General features: G+C 42.2%; 1 protein-coding gene across 7 annotated transcripts in view; it reads right to left on the reverse strand.

Annotated features, from left to right (window-relative positions):
• The window catches only part of hmbox1.S (homeobox containing 1 S homeolog), a 46835-nt gene that overhangs the window by 18424 nt on the left and 2970 nt on the right, over positions 1-25441 (reverse strand). For all 7 annotated transcript variants that reach the window (XM_018266024.2, XM_018266028.2, XM_018266027.2 and 4 more), the window contains exons 2-3: positions 10598-10750; positions 4859-5329 (exon numbers count right to left, since the gene is read on the reverse strand). In XM_018266024.2, the coding sequence (XP_018121513.1) occupies positions 4859-5329; positions 10598-10629 (503 nt within the window). In that variant the 5' untranslated portion in view covers positions 10630-10750. The remainder of the gene's footprint in view (positions 1-4858; positions 5330-10597; positions 10751-25441) is intronic.

The raw sequence follows: 25441 nt of genomic DNA on the forward strand, positions 1-25441 counted from the left end.
TTTATTAAAATTTTTAAACTCGGATGAATGGAATCAACCCGAAAACTCATATCGAATTGAATCTGATTTGAATTTTAAAAACTCCATTCGTTTTTTTTTTCTCCGAAGAAAAACAAAAAAAACTTGATTTTCAGGAAGGCTGCAAACAACACAAAATTGATCCCTGGCCATCTCCCAATGACTTAAACAGCAATTCGGCAGGTTTTACACCGAATCCGAGTACTTAAAGGGCCAGAGTATGATAAATCTCGAAAATCGAATTTGGATTTTTAAAAAACCTCGAATTGAATTTGAACAACTACCTAGTTGAATTTGACCATAAAAAACGTGAAAATTTGAATTTCTAATTTTCAATTCGAACCCTTGATAAAAAAGTGTGTGTCAAGCTGTCCCCTGATCAGTTTAAACCACTTTGCTGCCGGCACACCCAGAAACAGCTCACACTAGAGTCCTGTGGGTCCAGTTCAGCAGATCCGTGACCAACCCAGACTCGCTAGGCAAGAGCCAATCCGGACCCACTGGCGCTCTATAAATTAGGGATGCACCAAATCCACTATTTCGGCCGAATACTAAACCAAATCCTAATTTGCATATGCAAATTAGGGGTGGGAAGTAGAAAACATTTTTTACTTCACGCGATTTCCCTTTCCGTCCCTAATTTGCATATGCATATGCAAATCAGTATTCGGATTTGATTCGGTTCGGCCGGACAGAAGGATTCTGTCGAATCCGAATCCTGCTGAAAAAGGCCGAATCCCGAACCGAATCCTGGATTTGGCGCCTCCCTACTATAAATCTGCCCTCTTCCTGCTCCGGAAACCTACCAGCAGTGCCCTAATTTTAGGCCCAAGAATAGTCGCCGGCGTCCAAGAATAGTCTCCAAGAATATTCGCCGGCGTCCAAGAATGGTCGCCGCATCCAAAAACGAGACGCCGGCACCTCCATTGGCAGCAGAAACCCTCAATTTTTTGATTGAAACTTACCAGAAGCTGCTTCATTTCTCACCCTAGGCTTATACTCGAGTCAATAAGCGTTCCCAGTTTTTGGAGGTAAAATTAGATACCTCGGCTTATACTCGGGACGGCTTATACTCGAGTATATACGGTAGTTCACCTTTACGTTAACTTTTAGTTAGACAATGGCCAATTCGTCTTTTTTTTTTATTACAGTTTTTTAATTATTTGCCTTCTTCTTCTGACTCTTTCCAGCTTTCAAATGGGGGTCACTGACCCCATCTAAAAAACAAATACTCTGCAAGGCTACAAATGTATGGTTATTGCTACATTTTATTACTCCTCTTTCTATTCAGGCCTCTCCTATTCATATCCCAGTCTCATTCAAAGCAATGCATTGTCGCTAGGGTAATTTGTTCCCTAGCAACCAGATTTTTGAAATTGCAAACTGGAGAGCCGCTGAATTCACAAAACAGAAGACTACGGGCGACATTTGTTTTTTTCCCACCCACTGGACTCTATGGGCGTCTTTTTCACAGTAGAACCCAGTGAAAATTTTCAGTCATCACTAGTCACAGAGGTTTTTGTGACCCAGCGTAGTGCACTGGAAGGTTGGGAAAAGAAAGCATTTAATTAAACAATGAAATGAAATACAGCGGCAAGTAAAGGCCAAAACTGAACTGTAATCTATTTTCTAATTAAGGAAAAGAAATGAGAAATCTCCAAAGCAATTACAGTGTTTGAGTGGGAAATGGCTCGTATTTGTTTAGCCAACAGCCCCAGTGTGGCTAGTACTAGCCCTGGCACAGCAGCCACACGGGAACAATTACATGCACAGGGCCTTGTGTGTGCACCTATGATGTGTACAGAGAGATCCCATAAAAGCACAATTCAGCAGGAACAGTCCCTAAGTTTGCTCATAGTCTGTACAGAGAGATGCCATAAAACTATGGCAGCATAGGTATCCCCTGTACTAAGCACAATTCAGCAGGAACAGTCGCCTTAGTTTGCTCATAGTCTGTACAGAGAGATCCCATAAAACTATGGCAGCATAGGTATTCCCCTGTACTAAGCACAATTCAGCAGGAACAGTCCCCTAAGTTTGCTCATAGTCTGTACGGAGAGATCCCATAAAACTATGGCAGCATAGGTATCCCCTGTACTAAGCACAATTCAGCAGGAACAGTCCCCTTAGTTTGCTCATAGTCTGTACGGAGAGATCCCATAAAATTATGGCAGCATAGGTATTCCCTGTACTAAGCACAATTCAGCAGGAACAGTCGCCTTAGTTTGTTCATAGTCTGTATAGAGAGATCCCATAAAACTATGGCAGCATAGGTATTCCCCTGTACTAAGCACAATTCAGCAGGAACAGTCCCCTTAGTTTGCTCATAGTCTGTACAGAGATTCCATAAAACTATGGCAGCATAGGTATTCCCTGTACTAAGCACAATTCAGCAGGAACAGTCCCTAAGTTTGCTCATAGTCTGTACAGAGAGATCCCATAAAACTATGGCAGCATAGGTATTCCCTGTACTAAGCACAATTCAGCAGGAACAGTCCCTAAGTTTGCTCATAGTCTGTACAGAGAGATCCCATAAAACTATGGCAGCATAGGTATTCCCTGTACTAAGCACAATTCAGCAGGAACAGTCCCTAAGTTTGCTCATAGTCTGTACAGAGAGATCCCATAAAACGAAGCCATGATAGTATAACACTGCCTATAAAAGTAACAAAATATAGAAAACGTACATAATGAATTATGCTTAGAACAGGGTAAAGCACGATAGAAAATCTTGAGTTAGAGCCCCTTTAAAGTGGTGTTTCATCTTTACATTAGCTCAGTGTGTTGTAGAATGGCCAGTTGTAAGCAACTTTTGGAGTGTTCTTCATTACTTATTTTTTTATAGTTTCATTATTTCTTCAGAATCTTTCCAGCTTTCATCTGGGGGCAAATGTATCCAATCATTTAAGGATAAAGAAAAAGTGACAGTTAGGGCTGGACGAATCTGACCCATTTCGCTTCACCTAAATGCATTTAAGTCTATGGGTAACAATTCTTTTTTTTTTTGATGTGGGTAAATTTTTTTTCTTCCATTGGAGTCTATGGGTGTAATTTCCAAGGCGAAAACTCAGCAAAAAAAAAAAAAAATAAAAAAAAAAATTACCGCTCATCCCTAGTGACAGTTGCAGGGAACAGTTATTGTATCGTGTTAAGTTCTCTAATTGCTTGTGGGAAGAAACTTTGGCATTGTCTAGCAGGCCGTCTCCTATTCATATTCCTGTCTCTTCTTCAAATCAATACATGGTTGCTAGGGGAATTTGGACCCTAGCAACCAGACTGCTGAAATTGCAAACTGGAGAGCTGCTGAATAAAAAGCTTAACTCAAAAACCACAAATAATAAAAAAATGAAAACCAATTGCAAATGGTCTCAGAATATCCCTCTCTACATCACACTAACAGTTAATTTAAAGGCGAACAACCCATTTAAATGGGACATTAAACATTTACTATGTTACATACGGATAATTTGAAACATTCCTGTTGGTCTAAGATGTTTTATTCGGGTGTTTTTTGTTTCTTCCTTCCCATTCTACTTTCATGAATGCACATGAACATAGTACCTGGTGTTCTTTTGGGTGGGGGTACAATGCAGCTGCCCGGTTGCTAGAGTAAAATAAGCCTAGCAACTAGAGAGCCTAAATTTTAAGACTGGAAGCTGCAGTACCAACTACAAAATAAGCCTGCATGAGTCTAAAAAGTTAAATTGAAAGTAAACTGCCCCTTTAACAGGAGAGCAGCAATAAAGGGAGGAGGGAAGATCCAGCAGGAGCCGCACAACTCAATCAGTATGATGTCAGGAGTCAGGAAGCGAAGTGGAAAATGCAAAACTCATTAGCTCTGAGACTGCTCAGATCTGTGATTTATTGCTCTGCGGGTCTGAAATGAGGGATCAAAGTAAAAGCAGCGATCTCTTCTAACTTATCAGCTGCTAATCACTCCTCCTCCTTATAAAGTACAGGCCGGGATCCTAGCCAATCATTATCAGCGGCCAATCGTGGGCACCTTAGCAACAATAAATGCAACCAGTTCAGCAGAGATAATGAACTCTGATAGGAATTGTGCGGGCAGCTGATGGATATGCATTATCAAAGGCTCCATTGAACATAATAAACTGGGAGGGGCTTGTTAGTTATGTTATAAGTAAAGATGGCCGAACACAGCAGAACTGATAAACACACTGCAATCAAAACCAGCCCTTTTCATTTGAATAACTGATACAGTTTACTAAATATACATTAATCAAGTCAAAATAATAACCTTCATTTTTTGGAAGTAGTGACCCTTAAAGGAGAACTAAAGCCTAACTAGGTAGAAATGTTGTACGTGATGTTTTGTGCTTCTGTACCAGCCCAAGGCAACCACAGCCCTTTAGCAGTAAAGATCTGTGTCTCCAAAGATGCCCCAGTAGCTCCCCATCTTCTTTTCTGCTGATTCACTGCACATGCTCTGTGCTGCTGTCACTTACTGAGCTTAGGGAGCCACTCACAATATACAGTACATATAGAATAGAAATGTCACAATATAAGGCTGATTAGTAATTAATACAGATAATTACTACATGGCAGCACAGAAACCAGTGCAATTAGCATCAGAATTGGAAAAAGGGGCGATGGGGCCAGAAAATGGGCAGACTGGGTGGATCTGGGGTTAGAAGAGAAGATCGGCAGGGGAGAGGGTAAGGGTAGGGTGGAAATAATAGGGTAACTGCATTGCAGGTAAAACAGGTGCTGGTGCCTAGCTGGTGATTTACCAACAGGGCCAGTCAAATACAAGCAAAGTGGCAACCCCAATTGCCAGCAACCAACACAGCATAAGTCTTGCCTAATGCACTTTACTGACCTCATCAGTTCCTCCACTTTGTCATCCACATCTAGATCTTCCTCCGAGGCTTCGAAGCTGTACGACCTTGGGCCGATGCTATTTGCATGATACCGCGTTGGAGACAACTTGCCATTGGACGTGGCCACCCTCTCGCTGCTCTCCCTCCCGTTCTGATTGGTAGTGCAAGGTTGTGGGGAGGTGTCGCAACTGTTGCTTGGGGAGGGAGACATCCCACAATGAAGGGTCTGGGTGGAAGCGGTGGCTGTAGAGGAAGAGGCTGGAACATTGTTGTTGCTGTAGGAACCTGTCCCGTAGGTGGACCTCCTGCTGAATTTATCACTGTGCTCTTGGTCGAGCCGCTCTAACGTCTCCAGCGCATGGAGAATCTCATTCTTGGTCATTCCCGTGCGTCGCAGCCGCTGTAGGAGGTCTATCTGCTCTATTGTAAATCGAGGTTCATCTGTGTAATGTGACATGGTTTCTGTAGGGCTGAAGGCAAAAAAAATAGAGAAGATTAAACAGGCCATTTAGGGTGAGATTTGGGCTGATTGCTTATATGCCCTGGGTACCCCTGGAACTATAGCAGGGTGACTGTTACCCCAATGTTTCTATAGATCTGTAACCTTGTTATCAGCTAAGGGGCCCAGCCTGAAGGTCAGTTAGGGGGAGATTTGGGGTGAGTGCTTATTTGTGCCCTGGGTACCCCTGGAACTATAGCAGGGTGACACCCCAATGTTTCTATATATCTGTAACCTTGTTATGAGCTAAGGGGGCCCAGTCTGAAGGTCAGTTAGGGGCAGATTTGGGGTGAGTGCTTATTTGTACCCTGGGTACCCCTGGAACTATAGCAGGGTGACACCCCAATGTTTCTATATATCTGTAACCTTGTTATGAGCTAAGGGGGCCCAGCCTGAAGGTCAGTTAGGGGGAGATTTGGAGTGAGTAATTATTTGTACCCTGGGTACCCCTGGAACTATAGCAGGGTGACTGTTACCCCAATGTTTCTATATATCTGTAACCTTGTTATGAGCTAAGGGGGCCCAGTCTGAAGGTCAGTTAGAGGGAGATTTGGGGTGAGTGATTATTTGTGCCCTGGGTACCCCTGGAACTATAGCAGGGTGACTGTTACCCCAATGTTTCTATATATCTGTAACCTTGTTATGAGCTAAGGGGGCCCAGTCTGAAGGTCAGTTAGGGGGAGATTTGGGGTGAGTGCTTATTTGTACCCTGGGTACCCCTGGAACTATAGCAGGGTGACTGTTACCCCAATGTTTCTATATATCTATAACTTGATTATGTGCTCAGCGCTGTCCCTGATACCAACACCTTTGATGTTTAATATGTTCTTACAACTCCCTTTTTTTTTTTGCAAATGAAAACAAAGTTGGTTAGAAGGTAATTCTAACCAACTTTCCAATACACGTGGATCTAAAATGTTCATTGATTTCCATATGTATTGCCTTAGCAACCAGGAAGAAGTTTGAAATCAAAATAAAAGATGAATAAGGCCTGAAAAGAAAAGAGAATCTTAAAAAAATAAAGAACAACAATAAAGGGGAACTGGCAGGGTCAACCTGTGATCTGGGCAATAATAGAAATTTCAGTTGTAGCCTGGAAGGAAGGCAAGAAGAAAAACAAATAAAAATAATAATTACAACAAAAACAACTAGAGGAAAAGTTGCTTAGAATTTAGAACATACTAAAAATTACCGGAGATGACATGCAGTATGCTAATGCAAGTACAAGTATGGGACCTGCTATCCAGAATGCTCGGGACATGTGGTTTTCTGGATAACAGATCTTTCTGTAATTTGGATCTTCAAGTCTACTAGAAAATCATGTAAATATTAATTAAACCCAATAGTCTGGTTTTGCTTCCAATAAGGATTAATTATATCTTAGTTGTGATCAAGTACAAACTACTGTTTTATTATTACACAGAAAAAGGAAATCATTTTTAAAAATTTGGATTATTTGATTATAACAGAGACAATGAGAGATGGCCTTTCCGTAATTCGGAGGGTTTCCAGAGAATGGATCCCATACCCGTACTATGTGTGTAAGGGGCGATGTGCAGTGTCCCAGCCCCTGGGTAAGAACTTGTTGTCATAACGGAGATGAATGGTGGGGGTATGTGTTGCAAGATAATTTATGGGTGGGCTAAAAGCAATGTAAGGAGAATGGGAGTCGATATGAGATAAGCTGATGACACTGACACTTCAGAAAATGAACTTGTTGCCTAAATCCAATTAACTGGTTAACTATTTATCTTGGGTGTCTGTCAGGAGATGCCAATCTGGGTGAGGTGTGTGTGAGATTTATGCTTTTCAATTAATCCCAGTCCCAAGGACACATGTTCCTCTCGTTCCTGCAAGTGCTTTACAGCAGGGTTTCCCATTGCAGGGCCGGGGCACGGAGGTGAGGTTGGGGGGGCAATGATTCCTCTCCTAAACACTCCATGAAGGCAAGCCTGAAGGTTAATTGGGGTGAAGTCCTTGGATATCGTTTTGACTGAATGGCGATGTTTTCATTTCATTTAGCCGTAACTAGGGTTGCCATCTTTTCTGGAAAAAAATACCGGCCTTTCTATATACTTATCCTTTTTCCCTATTAATAACATTGGGATCAACCAACATTTTTACCGGCTAAGCCGGTAAAATACCGGCCAGGTGGCAACCCTAGCCGTAACCTTGTTATGAGCCAACATAATCACAAAGGGAGACGTCAAACTATACCATGGAACTATTGCCATCCCAACATTATAGCACAACTGCTTTACTCACAGGGCAACGGATATTTTATTAATGCTGAAGTCCATGAGCCTATAGAATTTTTTTTTTTAAATTCAGGTAGTTTATTTCAATTAAATAGAAACAGGACTTTACCAAAGATTGGAACATCTCTGTACAATGGTTAAAAGGGACTGATATTGAAGAATTGAGCCTATATAAAACCTTAACTGGTTATTGCCAATGTATTTTATTCAGCCAACCAGCAGCACCGTTTCATCTGATTCTTTAGCCAACTGGGCTCAAACCAGTGACCTTCCCAGTAACGCGCAGGCTTGTAAGATGCAAGTGGCCCCACTTTCCTACTGTTATCAGACACCTGGTTTCAACCAAAGGTCATTCAATCTGGGCACCTTTAGGGGGAATGTCCCTTGTACCCTAACTGTCATTCAAACTGGACAGAGGGAATCTCAAATAACAAAAGAAGAGCGGCTATCTTTATCTTTATTAGATACAACAGAAACAGTAACCCTGGACCATCAAATCTGATGCATTTTAGGCTACCTCCTCAATCAAAATACCCTGTCATTAAATCTGAGCACCTTTAGGGGGAATGTCCTTTGTATCATAACTGTCATTCAAACTGGACAGGGGGAATGTCAAATAACAAAAGAAGAGCGGCTATCCAGCCAACGATCATTATTAGATACAACAGAAACCGTAACTCTGGACCAACAAGTCCGATGCATTTTAGGCTACCTCCTAAATCAAAATACCCTGTCAATCAATGTGGGCACCTTTATGGGGAATGTCCCATACACCCTGTCATTCATACTGGACAGGGGAAAAGTCAAATAAAAAAAGAAGAGCGGCTATTCAGGCAACAATCTTTATTAGATACAACAGAAACCGTAACCCTGGACCAACAAGTCTGATGCATTTTGGGCTACCTCCTCAATCAAAATACCCTAACTGTCATTCAATCTGAGCACCTTTAGGGGGAATGTCCCTTGTACCCTAACTGTCATTCAAACTGGACAGGGGGGAATGTCAAATAACCAAAGAAGAGCAGCTATTCAGGCAACAATCTTTATTAGGTACAACAGAAACAATAACCCTGGACCATCAAGTCTGATGCATTTTGGGCTACCTCCTAAATCATAATACCCTAGCTGTCATTCAATCTGGGCACCTTTAGGGGGAATACTAGTATTTAATTTGAATACTAATCAGGGGCTGCACCCATTCCACCATTATAACAGAGGTCAGTCCTCAAAGCGCTCATAGTATGGAAGCTCCAGTCTGCCTCCAAGGAGACCTGCTCAACTTTAGCTCCCAGAATCCAAGTGACAACAGGTGTGATAGCATTTGCAGCTTTGAAGGGTTAAAGTGGTCCCCAAGCCATAAATATATGTATAACTGAAAGGTTATCAGAAAACTCAATGGGGGTAATTCACAAAAGTGTCGGTAAAAAAAGTAACCCAGAAGTGGCGGTCGACAAATTTGTAAAATTGTCATACGAACGGCAAATTCACAAAGGCAGAGGTTACCATCTCTGAATGTCTCGTAAGTCTGTCAATTTTCTAAAATGTCGTATATCTTTTCATCGTACAAACGACATTAACCAAGACTTTTTAAAAGACAATTTGACTGACATTTTCATTTTGGAGAGCCTAAAGTGTCTGAAAAATTGTCAGTAAAAAAAAATGAGTTTACGAGTAATTCATTAAAATGTCGGGAAAAGTGACGCTGAAAAAACCACGCCCACTTTTAACGACACTAATTCAGTGTCGTACATGTCGGAAAATTGCTCTGTGAATTTGTCGGCTGTTGCTACGACACTTTCTACGACATTTTAAAGACATTTTTTCGTTCCTGACACTTTTGTGAATTCCCCTCAATGTGTAGGTATCTATTAGGGATGCACCAAATCCAGGATTCGCGTTGGGATTCGGCCTTTTTCAGCAGGATTCGGCTGAATCCTTGTACCTACAAATTAGGTGCCGGGCTGTAAATCAAATGACTTTCCAGCATAAAACAAGGTAGTTTAAAATGTTTTTAAACCTTTTCCCTTCCCGAAGACCCTATTTTGAATATGCAAATTAGGATTTGGTCCGGTAATTGGCCGAATCTTTCACAAAGGATTCGGGATTGGGCTGAATTCAAAATGGATTCAGTGCATCACTAGTATCTATGCAGCAGAGAAGAAATTCCTGTAGTTAAAGGAATAATTCAGCGTAAAAATAAAAACTGGGTAAATAGGCTGTGCAAAATAAAAAATGTTTCTAATATAATTAGTTAAGCAAAAATGTAATGTATAAAGGCTGGAGTGACTGGATGTGTAACATAATACCCAGAACACTACTTCCTGCTTTTCAGCTCTCTTGGTTTTCACGGATTGGTTACCAGGCAGTAACCAATCAGTGACGTGAGGGGGGGGGGCACATGTGCCATAACTGTTGCTTTTGAATCTGAGCTGAATGCTGAGGATCAATTGCAAACTCACTGAACAGTTATGTCCCATGTGGCCCCCCTTATAGTCACTAACTAACTCAGAGTTAGAGAGCTGAAAAGCAGGAAGTAGAGTTCTGGCTATTATGTTACACATCCACTCACTCCAGCCTTTATACATTACATTTTTGACTGATTAACTATATTAGATACATTATTAATATTTCACAGACTATTTACCCAGTTTTTATTTTTAAACTGAACTGTAACAAATGAACAGTAAGGCTGTAGGTACAGATAGAGCTGTAGGCTCTGCTGCTCTCAGTCTGTGTATTTCTACAAGCTGAGAGAAGCGGATCCATTCCATGGCCCACCTTCATTGATTTGAATTGCTTCCTCACACTCACTCAGCAAAAGTCGTCTCAAATTCACAAAGGCAGACTGATGTGTGGGCAAGCAGAAGCAATTCTAATCAATGGAGATGGGCCATGGAGCGGATCTGCTTCTCTCAGTCTGGAGCTCAGTGTGCCCACAGCTTAAAGGACTGCCATGCAAATAGGCAACAAGATGGCCGTACCTCACAGCACTGCTGTCAGCTGAAGGACGCATATCACTTGTTTGAGAGGCCACGAGTTGCAGGACACCATGCCGGGGCACCTTGGATTCTGGTCCTGGGTGGGATGTGGCAGTAATGGGTTCCTTCCTTATCTGCCTTTATATTGCGTGAGGTCTAGAGGGAAAGAAGAAAAAGGAAAGATCAAGAAGGTGACATGGAAAAAAAGATAATCTAAATTAAAACACAAAACATGAATGGCACATGGGGAAGCCTGTGACAATCAAGAGGCAGGGCTGCCCTAGGGACCTCTGCTTACCCTATTTATATGTATTTATTTTAGCCCCTAGATACAGCCTTGTTACTGCCTGCCATTAATGCACCGTTCTGCTGAATGTGGACTAGAATTGCACAGGGGAAGCAGATAAAACTTAGGGACTGTTCCTGCTGAATTGTGCTTAGTACAGGGAATACCTATGCTGCCATAGTTTTATGGGATCTCTCTGTACAGACTATGAACAAACTTAGGGGCTGTTCCTGCTGAATTGTGCTTAGTACAGGGAATACCTATGCTGCCATAGTTTTATGGGATCTCTCTGTACAGACTATGAGCAAACTTAGGGGCTGTTCCTGCTGAATTGTGCTTAGTACAGGGGATACCTATGCTGCCATAGTTTTATGGGATCTCTCTGTACAGACTATGAGCAAACTTAGGGACTGTTCCTGCTGAATTGTGCTTAGTACAGAGGAATACCTATGCTGTCATAGTTTTATGGGATCTCTCTGTACAGACTATGAGCAAACTTAGGGGACTGTTCCTGCTGAATTGTGCTTAGTACAGGGAATACCTATGCTGTCATAGTTTTATGGGATCTCTCTGTACAGACTATGAGCAACTTAGGGACTGTTTCCTGCTGAATTGTGCTTAGTACAGGGAATACCTATGCTGCCATAGTTTTTATGGATCTCTCTGTACAGACCATGAGCAAATTTAGGGACTGTTCCTGCTGAATTGTGCTTAGTACAGGGAATACCTATGCTGCCATAGTTTTATGGGATCTCTCTGTACAGACTATGAGCAAACTTAGGAACTGTTCCTGCTGAATTGTGCTTAGTACAGGGGAATACCTATACTGCCATAGTTTTATGGGATCTCACTGTACAGACTATGAGCAAACTTAGGGACTGTTCCTGCTGAATTGTGCTTAGTACAGGGAATACCTATGCTGCCATAGTTTTATGGGATCTCTCTGTACAGACTATGAGCAAACTTAGGGGACTGTTCCTGCTGAATTGTGCTTAGTACAGGGAATTCCTATGCTGCCATAGTTTTATGGGATCTCTCTGTACAGACTATAATCAAACTTAGGGGACTGTTCCTGCTGAATTGTGCTTAGTACAGGGAATACCTATGCTGCCATAGTTTTATGGGATCTCTCTGTACAGACTATGAGCAAACTTAGGGGGCTGTTCCTGCTGAATTGTGCTTAGTACAGGGGAATACCTATGCTGCCATAGTTTTATGGGATCTCTCTGTACAGACTATGAGCAAACTTAGGGACTGTTCCTGCTGAATTGTGCTTAGTACAGGGAATACCTATGCTGCCATAGTTTTATGGGATCTCTCTGTACAGACTATGAGCAAACTTAGGGGACTGTTCCTGCTGAATTGTGCTTAGTACAGGGGAATACAGTAACTGGGAATGATTACACATGAAGCTAAGGATTACATACAGGTAACCAGAGTAGCATGAAACTCACAATTCAATAGAGTGTGTAAAACAGCAGTTCATAAACAGACAACCAGCCACACAAGCAGATTTTACATATAGGAGCAGCTTATTTCAAGTGCTGACTGTATATTAAAAATTGGATTGGAATTATGTTTTCATCCAGTAGGTAAAATGTTACATTTGTATTTAGCTGCTCTTTGAATATAAACTCCTTGTTGTGCACTAGTGCAGGTAAGATAAAGCTTATAATAAATGGAAGGCACAGGCTGGAAGCAGCAAGTCGGAGGGAGGGTGGAATAAAGATCAGACAGACTTGGCTAAAATGCTGCATCTCAGGAAAATGAGACAAAGGAGGAATCTCATAGGAATGAAGATTGATGTCAATAGGGCTGAGAGATATCAGATAATTGAAAAGCAAGGCAGCGGGGCCCACGGAGAGACAGGAGGAGGGGAGGCAGAAACATTACATTCATTTTCCTGCCCAAACCACTATCACCGCAGTTAAACCATTCAGTGACGGGGCAAATACAACTGTTACTGGCCCATAACAAATACATACAGTTACACCATGTGACATGAGTAAGTGGGAGGGGCCTGCAACTACATAGTTGGCAGAGAGAGGCCTAATTATTAGCACTTCCAGCTGGAGCCAACTTCATGTGATCTGCAGCAGACACTGGGGAGTCTGACCCCATAAATGATAGCAGTGCTGCATGATGGGGCAATTCATTCTCATATCACATGTTTGGGATTATATCAAGCGGATGATACTCGGCCAAAGACGTAGCACTAAGCACTATTTTATCTTCTATACTATACAACATCAGAGAGTTCTCTCTCCTCTCCTAATCAGGTACTTTTCCCTCCCCAATGTCTAATCCCTGGCACCTCTTCCACCTCTTCCTCCCTCGCAACGACTTCAAACACCTTTATATTCTCTTGCAAATATGGCTGAGCCCAACGCTTCAAACAAAAACCCAGCAGCATGAGCCATGACACCTCTAAACTCTATGTATGACTTTCATCTTTGTGCTTTTCAAACCCTCAGCCATAATCATTAAACAAGGTTTAACCATCAAGTGAACTATGGTCTCACTATGCCACAAAATGGTAAAAATACTGTTGTACCCTACTGTGGTGCCCAGAATAGCCAAGGCCACAAATAGACACTCACCCCAAATCTCCCCCTAACTGACCTTCAGACTGGCCCCTCTTAGCTCATAACAAGGTTACAGATATATAGAAACATTGGGGTGTCACCCTGCTATAGTTCCAGGGGTACACAGGGTACAAATAAGCACTCACCCCAAATCTCCCCCTAACTGACCTTCAGACTGGGCCCCCTTAGCTCATAACAAGGTTACAGATATATAGAAACATTGGGGTGTCACCCTGCTATAGTTCCAGGGGTACCCAGGGTACAAATAAACACTCACCCCAAATCTCCCCCTAACTGACCTTCAGACTGGGTCCCCTTAGCTCATAACAAGGTTACAGATATATAGAAACATTGGGGTAACAGTCACCCTGCTATAGTTCCAGGGGTACAAAAAACTAATGAAACACTTCCAAAAAATACCTCAAGACTCCCTGCAGCCCTTGCCTCATTCAGTCCGACTTCCAAGCAGAAGTCATGGAGCTACTTACTCCTAGTCACTAACACACAAGTAACGTGGAAACTCCGGAAGTGTACTTTGTGCACAATTGACATGACTAAAGTATACAGCTTAACAAGTCACAGGTATGATTCTATGACTCTAGTAACCAGGTTGCTAAAAAATTACAAACTGGAGAGCTGCTGAATAAAAAGCTACATTACTTAAAAACTACAAATAAAAAAAAATGAAACCCTATTGCTAATTGTCTCAGAATATCACTCTCTACATCATATTAAAAGTTTATTTAAAGGTGAATAACCCCTTTAATGAACCCAATGCCCACCAGCTTAACCAATAGTTCCATTTAGTAAAAATGGCCGCTGGTCGTTCAGTTTAAATGCAGCTGCTACTGAGAGCAATGTCGGTATCCGTTTCTGAAAACAATGTAGCAACATGCGGCTTTGCTTCTCTCTAGATCGGTTACATTTGTTTCAACGTTTTAGAAAGGGAAAGAAGAGAATAGGAAATGAACAGACACATGCTGATTTGAATAGCAATTATATTAACAAATAACTTAAAAGCCTTTGAAAATATGCAACGAATTTATAGTGGAAATCTGCTTAGAATGACGGTCTTTCATAAGGGAAAGTTTAATGGTTTGGGTTCAGTTCCCCTTTAAGTTAGCAAAGTAAACATGTGCAAGTATAGCTGATTAATAACTTTATATAAAGCAGATATCACATCATCAGCAAATTTTTTAAGTCAATATCTGCAGATTCTGGATCTCTCCCAAAAATATATGAGAGCAGAAGCGGAAGTACAACGACGCCTAATTTTTGCATTATTCACAAATATTGCCGTTTTGATAATTAAGGCAGGAGTGCTTGAGCGGGACACTTTGCTAAAGAATTATCTTGCTTCGGCCCCTGCCAATCCATTCCAGAGATAAACGTCCCCCGGGGGTTACAGATTATCAGGGCTAATTTGAGAGAGAGAGACATTTATTCAGCAGAGGCAAATGCGTATGAAATATCACTATTCCCAAAGAAGTGACCCCGGCGTTACAGGAGGATAATGCGCTCATTATGCTGCATAAGTGCATGACAAATCAATAGTAAATTTACACCTATTAAGCACATAAGGTTAGCCGTGTTACAGAATGAATAGATTTGTGTCTATTCTCGTGTATCTTTATGGGGTGTCATTAGTCCTGGCTCCTTCCTGTTGAGCAGAGGACACCGTATACACTCCCTCCAACTAAACGTTGGGCCTCGGAACTGAATGATAGGCTTTTATATCATATTAAGCATGAATATATAGAAAAATACAAGAACAATGGATGATTACAAGGCTGAGTCTTGTAATAATAATCTCAGCAGTTATGGTACCGACTACAAAATCAACGCAGCAGAAGACAGACATATGAAGCATGCAAATAGTTATGTGTGGGCCGACCCAATACCCGCAGGTTGGGCAGTTTCCCCAGACCCAAATATCACTACATGCAAGGATTGGTGAGAAATGGAGTCTGAGCCATAGGATAGAGTCCTCAGCGGAACACATTTTTTGGAATTTTTGAGACCCGGACCCAACTGGAACCGAACCCGCACCCCGAACCACAACCCGCATAATTACCCGCTTGGATCCGACACTCAGCATGGACTGCAACTGCTTTATCCGCACCCCAAGCCATTCCACAACCCATTCCACAATCCAACCTCAAACATTCCACAACCCAATCCACACACCAATCCACCCACCAATCCACCCACCAATCCACCCACCAATCCACCCACCAATCCACCCACCAATCCACACACCAATCCACACACCAATCCACACACCAATCCTCCAAATCCGCAATCCAATCCACAAGCTAATGCACAATCCAACCCACAAACCAACATTTTATTTTGGGTTAACATACCATTTAAAGTCTTCTGCTGTGTTTTCCTACAGTAACAGCAAAGCAGACACTCACATTTAAAGGTAACACACATGCACCCAGCATTATTTGGATATTCTTGATTTGCACTGGTGCTCCGTCACCGGCAACCACAGGATTAACTTCCAATGTATTAAATTTGCAAATCAAGAAACAGCAAGAAGCAGAATACCTGCTATTCAGTCTTTATTGTGCTTTATTGTGCAAAGCAGACACTCCCCTCTGGAAACACTGCAAATGGGATGATTGCTGGTCTAGTATCCCATAGCAACCAATCAATAGGTAGCATCTACGAGTCAGTTGTTTAAAAACAAAACCTCTGATTGGCTGCTATGGCTTAATAGACCTGGCCCTGGTTCCCATAGTGGATATAATAAGAAGGCTGCAGAAGATCATTTAGAGCAGGGATCCCATCCACTAGCTACCACACAGGGGCTATCAATAGCCAATATAGGCAAAATAGTCAGCACAACTTTGTTAAATCTTCTTACCTTGTATGGTTGCAGGTTCTGCAGTGGCCACTTCCCACCAGCAAATACAGCAGAAATTCGATGTGAACAGCACCACAATATCTTGTTGAAATTTAAAATGCCTTTATTGCACACTTATAGGGCATTACCACAGTAATAGCGGTAATGCCCTATAAGTGTGCAATAAAGGCATTTTAAATTTCTACAAGATATTGTGGTGCTGTTCACATCGAATTTCTACCAATAGCCAATCACAGCCCTTATTTGGCACCCCAGGGAATTTTTTCATTCTTGTGTTGCCCCCCAACTTTTTTTACATTTGAATGTGGCTCACGGGTAAAAAGGTTGGGGAGCACTGATTAATATAGCAATACAGAGGTCCTTTAATTGCCTTCAGGCCAATACACAATCACTTCTTGAGAATAGAAATGATAGAAATGCCAGATGGATATAATTACAATATATATATAGGAGCTGAAGGCTGACATTTGTGTCTTATTCTTTTATTCAGAGTATTGTGCTGCTATACATATTGGCTGTGCAGAAAGCTTCGGGCAAACTGTAATACAGCATATAATAAAATCTAATTCAATTTTATTACAATTATTACCGTGCGCCAGTGCAGGTACAGAGTGCTACAAGTTTAATAGCCAAATGCTCGCAGAGATTATGGTATCAACTAGAATATTCAGGAAGAAGGGAAATTTTTCATAATGTGACAAAGGAAAATACAGCGTTAGCTCTTTAAAAGGCAGTAAAACCCACTACTAGGGCTGGTGAGTCCACAGGATAAAATAAATCGATCAAAGACAATAAAGACACATAACACTGAAAGCTCACTGGTCAAGTAAAACGGCCCCACTTTCATTTTAGTGAACATAGTAATTGACCTAAATAATTTTAAAAAATGATGACTAACTGCAAATTGACTGAGAATACAACTGCATACTGAAACATGAAATACCTCCATTTAAAGTCACTTCAAAGGAAACCTGCAGCTAACGGAACTGCTCAAAGTGCCTGGAGGTCCAATAACACCAACACAAGGAAGCCCTGAAGGTCCAAGATGCTTCGGAAGCCATCACAGCACCTGCTCATGGGCTAGTAATACAGGCAACCAAATATCTTTCTGGATAATCGCTTTGGGGTTGTGCTGTTGCTACAAATCCATAGTTGAGTTGCCCTGACTGTGTTTTGCCTGCAGGCATCTCTACAGGTACAGCAAAGACTTGGGTAGGTCATGGGTTTGATTCCTGTGATGGCTACTGCTTCTACTTCTTGTGGCCTTCCACAGGTCACAATTTCCCTATGTCCCCAGGCAACAAAAACCTCAACTTACCAGAAGCAGAGGTCAGGGGCTCATCGAACAACTATGCAGAGGTGCTGCACCCATGAGAAGAATTGAGAAACCCACCAGGCAAACCAGAAATATGGTTCTTCTAGTGCACAGAAGACAAATGCACTATTTTCACTAGTGATGTGGACCCCCTGGAAAGGTGAGCAAAGATTGTGGGTAGGGCAGCCGCATGAAAAGCACCTCGGGGCAGAAAGGTGGTAAGAATCGCCCCTGCAGCTATGGGATCTCTTATCCAAAAACCTATTAATCACAAAGCACCTGAATATATTGCCTTGTCCTGAGAGAATCCGATTTATACAAACAAACCTTTTTTCTCTCCACTATCTTGTCTTTCTCCCCCTGTTTAAAGGGCATATAAAGGCAAAAAAATAAAATCCCACTTTTACTTTCTTTATTGAAAAAGAAACCTATCTCCAATATACTTTAATTTAAAAATGTGTACCGTTTTTATAAGAAACCTGACTGTATGCAGTGAAATTCTCCCTTCATTTACTGCTGTGGATAGGAATTGTCAGACGGTCCCTAACTGCTCTGCAGGGAAACAATTATACTTATGAACAGCAGGGAGAGCCCCCTCCTTACTTCCCAGCCATGCAGAACTCAAGCAGCTTTGTTTATGACGATCCCTAAGCAGCCCAGACCACACCGAGCATGTGCACAGTCTTGGTCTTGCAGAGATGTATAACAAAGTTACAAGATGGCGACCCCCTGTAGCCAACTTTGAAAGCATAAATCATTTGTTTGATTAGGCTTGTGGTGCAGTAAGTTCATGTTTATATTTAGTATACAAAATACCGCATTTCTAGCCTTATTCTATTTTAGACTTTACATGCCCTTTAAACACTAAATAACTTTTTTAAGCAGTCTTAAGGCATGGAATTACAAATAACAGAATGACCTGAGGTCCCGAATATTTTAGATGAGAGACCCCCATACTTGAATCAGAGGGATCCATTCAGCACAGAGGTGGCAGCTCCATAATAACATTAGCCACAATAATGCAAGCTATAAAGCTATATTTATTCTGCAGGATGCTGTACCATGCCTGCGTAAATAGCTCTAGGATTTCTCTTTAGATGTTTAGGATAGCAGCTGCCATATTAGCTTGTTATGACATCACTTCCTGCCTTTCCCTGCTCACTCATAGCTCTGTGCTCAGATTACAGCAGGGAGGGAGAGAGGAGCAAACTGAGCATGCTCAAGCCCTAGCCCTGGAGGTTTAAGCTGAAAACAGGAAGTCTGATACAGAAGCCCATGAGTACACAATAGAAGGAAAGAAATGTGCTGTTTCTTTTGACAGAGGACTCAGAGCAGCATTACTTTGAGGGGTTACTGGTGTATTTATATAGACCTTTCTGTTAAAGTCACTTACTTTTAGCCTTTCCTTCTGCTTTAAATAACAAAATAAATGCGGAGGAAATAAAAAACTTATAAACTGCCTGTGTTTTCTGGCAACGGTTGCCTCCTTGGGCCAGAGATTCGAATTAACTATAAAGTGATGTGAGACTAGTGCTAGCATTCTGTCACGTTCCATTAGCCGTGTGATTGGCTAATAGCCCAAATTGCCGGCATATGGTAATTGTCACTACACTTTTGTTTCCTGCCTAAACGTCAAAATAGGAAACTATTCATTGAATGCTGACACAGCGGAACTGCTGCACTGGAGCTCCATGCGTGTCTGTTACAACTTGCCTATAGTACAGTAAGGCAATGTTTTACTAGGGGTTCTAGGAGTTTCTAGGAAATAATTGAAACACACCAGCTACTAGTGATGTATGGGATCGGGCTTCTCCCGACCCGCACCCGCCCAAAACCGACCTCCCACGCTCGCCCAAACCAGACATCCGCGCCGACCCACCCTGATGATATCACAAAAGGGGCGGGGCAAGAGGCGCCCGTCAATAAAAACTCAACCCGGAATTTGGATGCCGGCATTTGGAAGGTCGCAGGCGGAGAGAGCAGTAAGAAGAGCTCAACTCACACCTGACCCGGAAAAGAGCGTGCGGGGTCGGGTATTGGGTCGGCCCGCACATCACTACCAGCTACCAATAAGCAGTTCCGAAGCCAAGATCTTATCTAGTTAACTAGTAGCTGAATAGCATATGGTGCCCCTAACTACAATAAAGGAAGATCTGTTGAGGGCTTCGGAAATCATAAGCATATTAGATAATACATATGAGAATAAAGAACAAGTATTAGATCCTCTAGTTGATTAGTTCCCATGATTTCTCTTGCAACAAAGCTTCATTATACAGGATTATAAAACTGTTGTGTATATTGTATACTATATTGGGTTCAACATCGGGCTCAACAGTAGAATAGTTCTTTGTGTTATATTTTTATACAGTTCTTTATCAAAGTATTGCAATGAGCTATTGGGTCTTAATCAGAGTATTACCATGAGCCATTACTGAAAAAACTCCTATTATTATAGGCTATTACACACACATGTTGTATTTAGTTGTAATATTGGTGTGTAGGTGCATCTCAGGTCATTTTGCCTGGTCATGTGATTTCAGAAAGAGCCAGCACTTTAGGATGGAACTGCTTTCTGGCAGGCTGTTGTTTCTCCTACTCAATGTAACTGAATGTGTCTCAGTGGGACCTGGATTTTACTATTGAGTGCTGTTCTTAGATCTACCAGGCAGCTGTTATCTTATGTTAGGGCAGGGGCACATGGGCAGATTCGGGAGATTTAGTTGCCTGGCTACAATCTCCCCGAACTGCCTTCCGCCTGCTAAAATGAAAATCACCTGCGGCAATGCACTTGCGGCGCTTCAATTTCCGAAGTCATCTGAAGTTTCCTCGTGAGTGCCATGCCGCATTCTACCAGGCGGAAGCCGTTTGGGGAGGCTAGTCACTGGGCGACTAAATCTCCCCGAATCTCCAGGTGTGCCCTTACCTTTGGGTAGCTGCTATCTGGTTACCTTCCCATTATTCTGTTGTTAGGCTGCTTGGGGAAAGGGAGGGGGATATCAGTCCAACTTGCAGTACAGTAGTAAAGAGTGACTGAAGTTTATCAGAGCACAAGTCACATAACTGGGGCACCTGGGAAACGGACAAAATGTCTAGCCCCATGTCAGATTTAAAAATTAAATATAAAAAAATCTGTTTGCTATTTTGAGAAATGGATTCCAGTGCAGAATTCAGCTGGAGCAGCACTATAAACTGATGTGTTTTGAAGAAAAAATTTCCCCCTTAACTACTAATAACAAGGTGGCCCGTGTTCACTAGGGGGCAGATGTGCCCCTCCGAAAGATTCTTCAGGCCATTTAGACTGACATGGGGTGCTGCCAATTTCCTTTTATGACAACATATTTATAATAATCTCACAATTCTTGAACACATAACAACTAGGGATGCACCAAAGCCAGGATTCGGTTCGGTATTCGGCCAGGATTAGGCCATTTTCAGCAGGATTCGGATTCGGCTGAATCCTTGTGCCTGGCTGAGCCGAATCCTTAAAATCATGTGACTTTTCGTCACAAAACATGGAAGTGTCATTTTTTTTTTTAGCCGCGCGGCACTATTTTTCCCTCCCCTCACTGATTTGCATATCAAAATATGCATATATATCTGTAACCTGGTTATGAGCTAAGGGGGCCCAGTCTGAAGGTCAGTTAGGGGGAGATTTGGGGTGAGTGTTTATTTGTACCCTGGGTACCCCTGGAACTATAGCAGGGTGACACCCCAATGTTTCTATATATCTGTAACCTTGTTATGAGCTAAGGGGGCCCAGTCTGAAGGTCAGTTAGGGGGAGATTTGGGGTGAGTGCTTATTTGTACCCTGGGTACCCCTGGAACTATAGCAGGGTGACTGTTACCCCAATGTTTCTATATATCTGTAACCTGGTTATGAGCTAAGGGGGCCCAGCCTGAAGGCCAGTTAGGGGGAGATTTGGGGTGAGTGCTTATTTGTACCCTGGGTACCCCTGGAACTATAGCAGGGTGACACCCCAATGTTTCTATATATCTGTAACCTTGTTATGAGCTAAGGGGGCCCAGTCTGAATGTCAGTTAGGGAGAGATTTGGGTGAGTGTTTATTTGTGCCCTGGGTACCCCTGGAACTATAGCAGGGTGACACCCCAATGTTTCTATATATCTGTAACCTTGTTATGAGCTAAGGGGCCCAGTCTGAAGGCCAGTTAGGGGGAGATTTGGGGTGAGTGCTTATTTGTACCCTGGGTACCCCTGGAACTGTAGCAGGGTGACTGTTACCCCAATGTTTCTATATATCTGTAACCTTGTTATGAGCTAAGGGGGCCCAGCCTGAAGGTCAGTTAGGAGGAGATTTGGGGTGAGTGTTTATTTGTACCCTGGGTACCCCTGGAACTATAGCAGGGTGACTGTTACCCCAATGTTTCTATATATCTGTAACCTTGTTATGAGCTAAGGGGGCCCAGTCTGAAGGTCAGTTAGGGGGAGATTTGGGGTGAGTGCTTATTTGTACCCTGGGTACCCCTGGAACTATAGCAGGGTGACTGTTACCCCAATGTTTCTATATATCTGTAACCTTGTTATGAGCTAAGGGGGACCAGCCGGAAGGCCAGTTAGGGGGAGATTTGGGGTGAGTGCTTATTTGTGCCCTGGGTACCCCTGGAACTATAGCAGGGTGACTGTTACCCCAATGTTTCTATATATCTGTAACCTTGTTATGAGCTAAGGGGGCCCAGCCTGAAGGCCAGTTAGGGGGAGATTTGGGGTGAGTGCTTATTTGTGCCCTGGGTACCCATGGAACTATAGCAAGGTGTGATGTTTCTATAAAGGGGAATTGAACCCAAAAAGCTGCAAAATGTAATGCCTAGGACAACAAACAAGGCAGAACTTCTACAACTCATTTAAATGGGAAATAACAGAATTTCGATTGGCACAACCCTCCACTGCAACTGCAGTCAAAATGCCTTGGGAACCATAGGTCGAATAGGGGACCCCTCCAAATATTATATATAAAATATTTCCCCTAATACCTGATTAATGCAACAAGAAGACAGTGGATTTCACAAGAACTTACTGGTATCTGGGGAGGAGAAGGCTCCTAACAATAAATATCATGGTGTAAAGCTCCTGCGCACACTGCATTGATCACCAGTTTTAACAACAATTTATTATGTGTGGTGCAATAAAAGATGCAGAGGCATGAAAACATCTGTCCTTTTCAGTACAACAAACAATCCAACAACACAGAACGCACACGCGTGTAGCACAGTGACTGCCTTCCCTGCAAAGAGTTAAAATGAATTATGATGAACAGAAGGTCTAGCGCCCATGATATCGGTTTAAGGAGGAAAATAAAAATTCATGAATTATTCAGATTTTTTGCACTGCAAAAGCAGAGAGTACAATGTGTCCCCGCGTCTCAAGGACTTCTCTGTGCAAATGTGACCCAAATGAACAGCGAATGACGAAAAATCCAAATTTAGCACAGGAAGTATTGAAAGGAAAAGAAAAAAGAAGCAGATTTTCTTCAGACGGTTACAGTGGAGCAATCCTTCTTGCTAATAAGCCATCAAAAGTCTAGCAAGTTGGGCCAGACATGCTGACTAATGTGTAATAATAGACGTCAGAGCGGATCACATTGGTTTGAAGCTCTAGCTGGAGACCCACCTGTACACTGGGAGCATGGGATGTCTACACGGCTGTCAATATTGGGCCAAAATACCATGCATTCCAAGCTGGCAAATATTTGGGTGTCAGGGGGATTCTGGGAGTTACAGTTCAATGAAATGTGAAGGCCTGCAAGTTGCTTGAGCCAAGGCCACCGAATTGCATCCTCACTTTCGAACACACGGCAGCAAAAATGCCCCGTCTGACATGGCGTATTTTGACTGGCATACAACATATGCCAACATGATTAAAGGAACAGTAACATCTAAAAATCAAAGTGTTTTAAAGGAATGACAATATAATGTAGTGTTGCCCTGCATTGGTAAAACTGGTGTGTTTGTGTCAGAAACTCTACTATAGTTTATATAGTAAACTATAGTAGTACTTATCTGTTATCTACTGTGTATCCTGTGCTTGAATGGCTGCCCATATGGCTACACAGCAGCTTGTTTATATAAACTATAGTAGTACTTATCTGTTATCTACTGTGTATCCTGTGCTTGAATGGCTGCCCCCATGGCTACACAGCAGCTTGTTTATATAAACTATAGTAGTACTTATCTGTTATCTACTGTGTATCCTGTGCTTGAATGGCTGCCCCCATGGCTACACAGCAGCTTGTTTATATAAACTATAGTAGTACTTATCTGTTATCTACTGTGTATCCTGTGCTTGAATGGCTGCCCCCATGGCTACACAGCAGCTTGTTTATATAATCCATAGTAGTACTTATCTGTTATCTACTGTGTATCCTGTGCTTGAATGGCTGCCCCCATGGCTACACAGCAGCTTGTTTATATAAACTATAGTAGTACTTATCTGTTATCTACTGAGTATCCTGTGCTTGAATGGCTGCCCCCATGGCTACACAGCAGCTTGTTTATATAAACTATATTAGTACTTATCTGTTATCTACTGAGTATCCTGTGCTTGAATGGCTGCCCCCATGGCTACACAGCAGCTTGTTTATATAAACTATAGTAGTACTTATCTGTTATCTGCTGTGTATCCTGTGCTTGAATGGCTGCCCCCATGGCTACACAGCAGTGTGTTTATATAAACTATAGTAGTACTTATCTGTTATCTACTGTGTATCCTGTGCTTGAATGGCTGCCCCCATGGCTACACAGCAGCTTGTTTATATAAACTATAGTAGTACTTATCTGTTATCTGCTGTGTATCCTGTGCTTGAATGGCTGCCCCCATGGCTACACAGCAGTGTGTTTATATAAACTATAGTAGTACTTATCTGTTATCTACTGTGTATCCTGTGCTTGAATGGCTGCCCCCATGGCTACACAGCAGTGTGTTTATATAAACTATAGTAGTACTTATCTGTTATCTACTGTGTATCCTGTGCTTGAATGGCTGCCCCCATGGCTACACAGCAGCTTGTTTATATAAACTATAGTAGTAGTACTTATCTGTTATCTACTGTGTATCCTGTGCTTGAATGGCTGCCCCCATGGCCACACAGCAGCTTGTTTATATAAACTATAGTAGTACTTATCTGTTATCTACTGTGTATCCTGTGCTTGAATGACTGACCCCATGGCTACACAGCAGCTTATTTATATAAACTATAGTAGTACTTATCTGTTATCTACTGTGTATCCTGTGCTTGAATGGCTGCCCCCATGGCTACACAGCAGCTTGTTTATATAAACTATAGTAGTACTTATCTGTTATCTACTGTGCATCCTGTGCTTGAATGGCTGCCCCCATGGCTACACAGCAGCTTGTTTATATAAATTATAGTAGAGTTGCTGAAGCAAACACACCAGGTCTACCAGTACATTATATTTTAAGCACTTTAATTTTTTGGTGTTACGGTTCCTTTGAGTGTAACATGAATAGCATGCCCATTTACCTGTGGGATTTTGGAAACTGGATGCAATGGGTTTGATGAAATCACAAAGAAGGGGATTCCCACCCAAACACAGCAGGAGACAACTGGCCCGCTAGGCATCATGGGTAAAGGACAATTAACATTACCCTGTGCAAAAAGAGTTCATTCATGGGTCAGAGAGAAGCACCCTGTACGGCTAAAGAATTTAATCAATAACTGCAGATAACATTGCCTGGTTAATGCCGCCATTTACAGAAGATACATAATAATAACTAGAGTACAGGGAGAGGAAACACATGTATCCTGTATCC

Source organism: Xenopus laevis, chromosome 5S (assembly GCF_017654675.1).
Source record: "Xenopus laevis strain J_2021 chromosome 5S, Xenopus_laevis_v10.1, whole genome shotgun sequence".
NCBI classification, from domain to species: Eukaryota; Metazoa; Chordata; class Amphibia; order Anura; family Pipidae; genus Xenopus; species Xenopus laevis.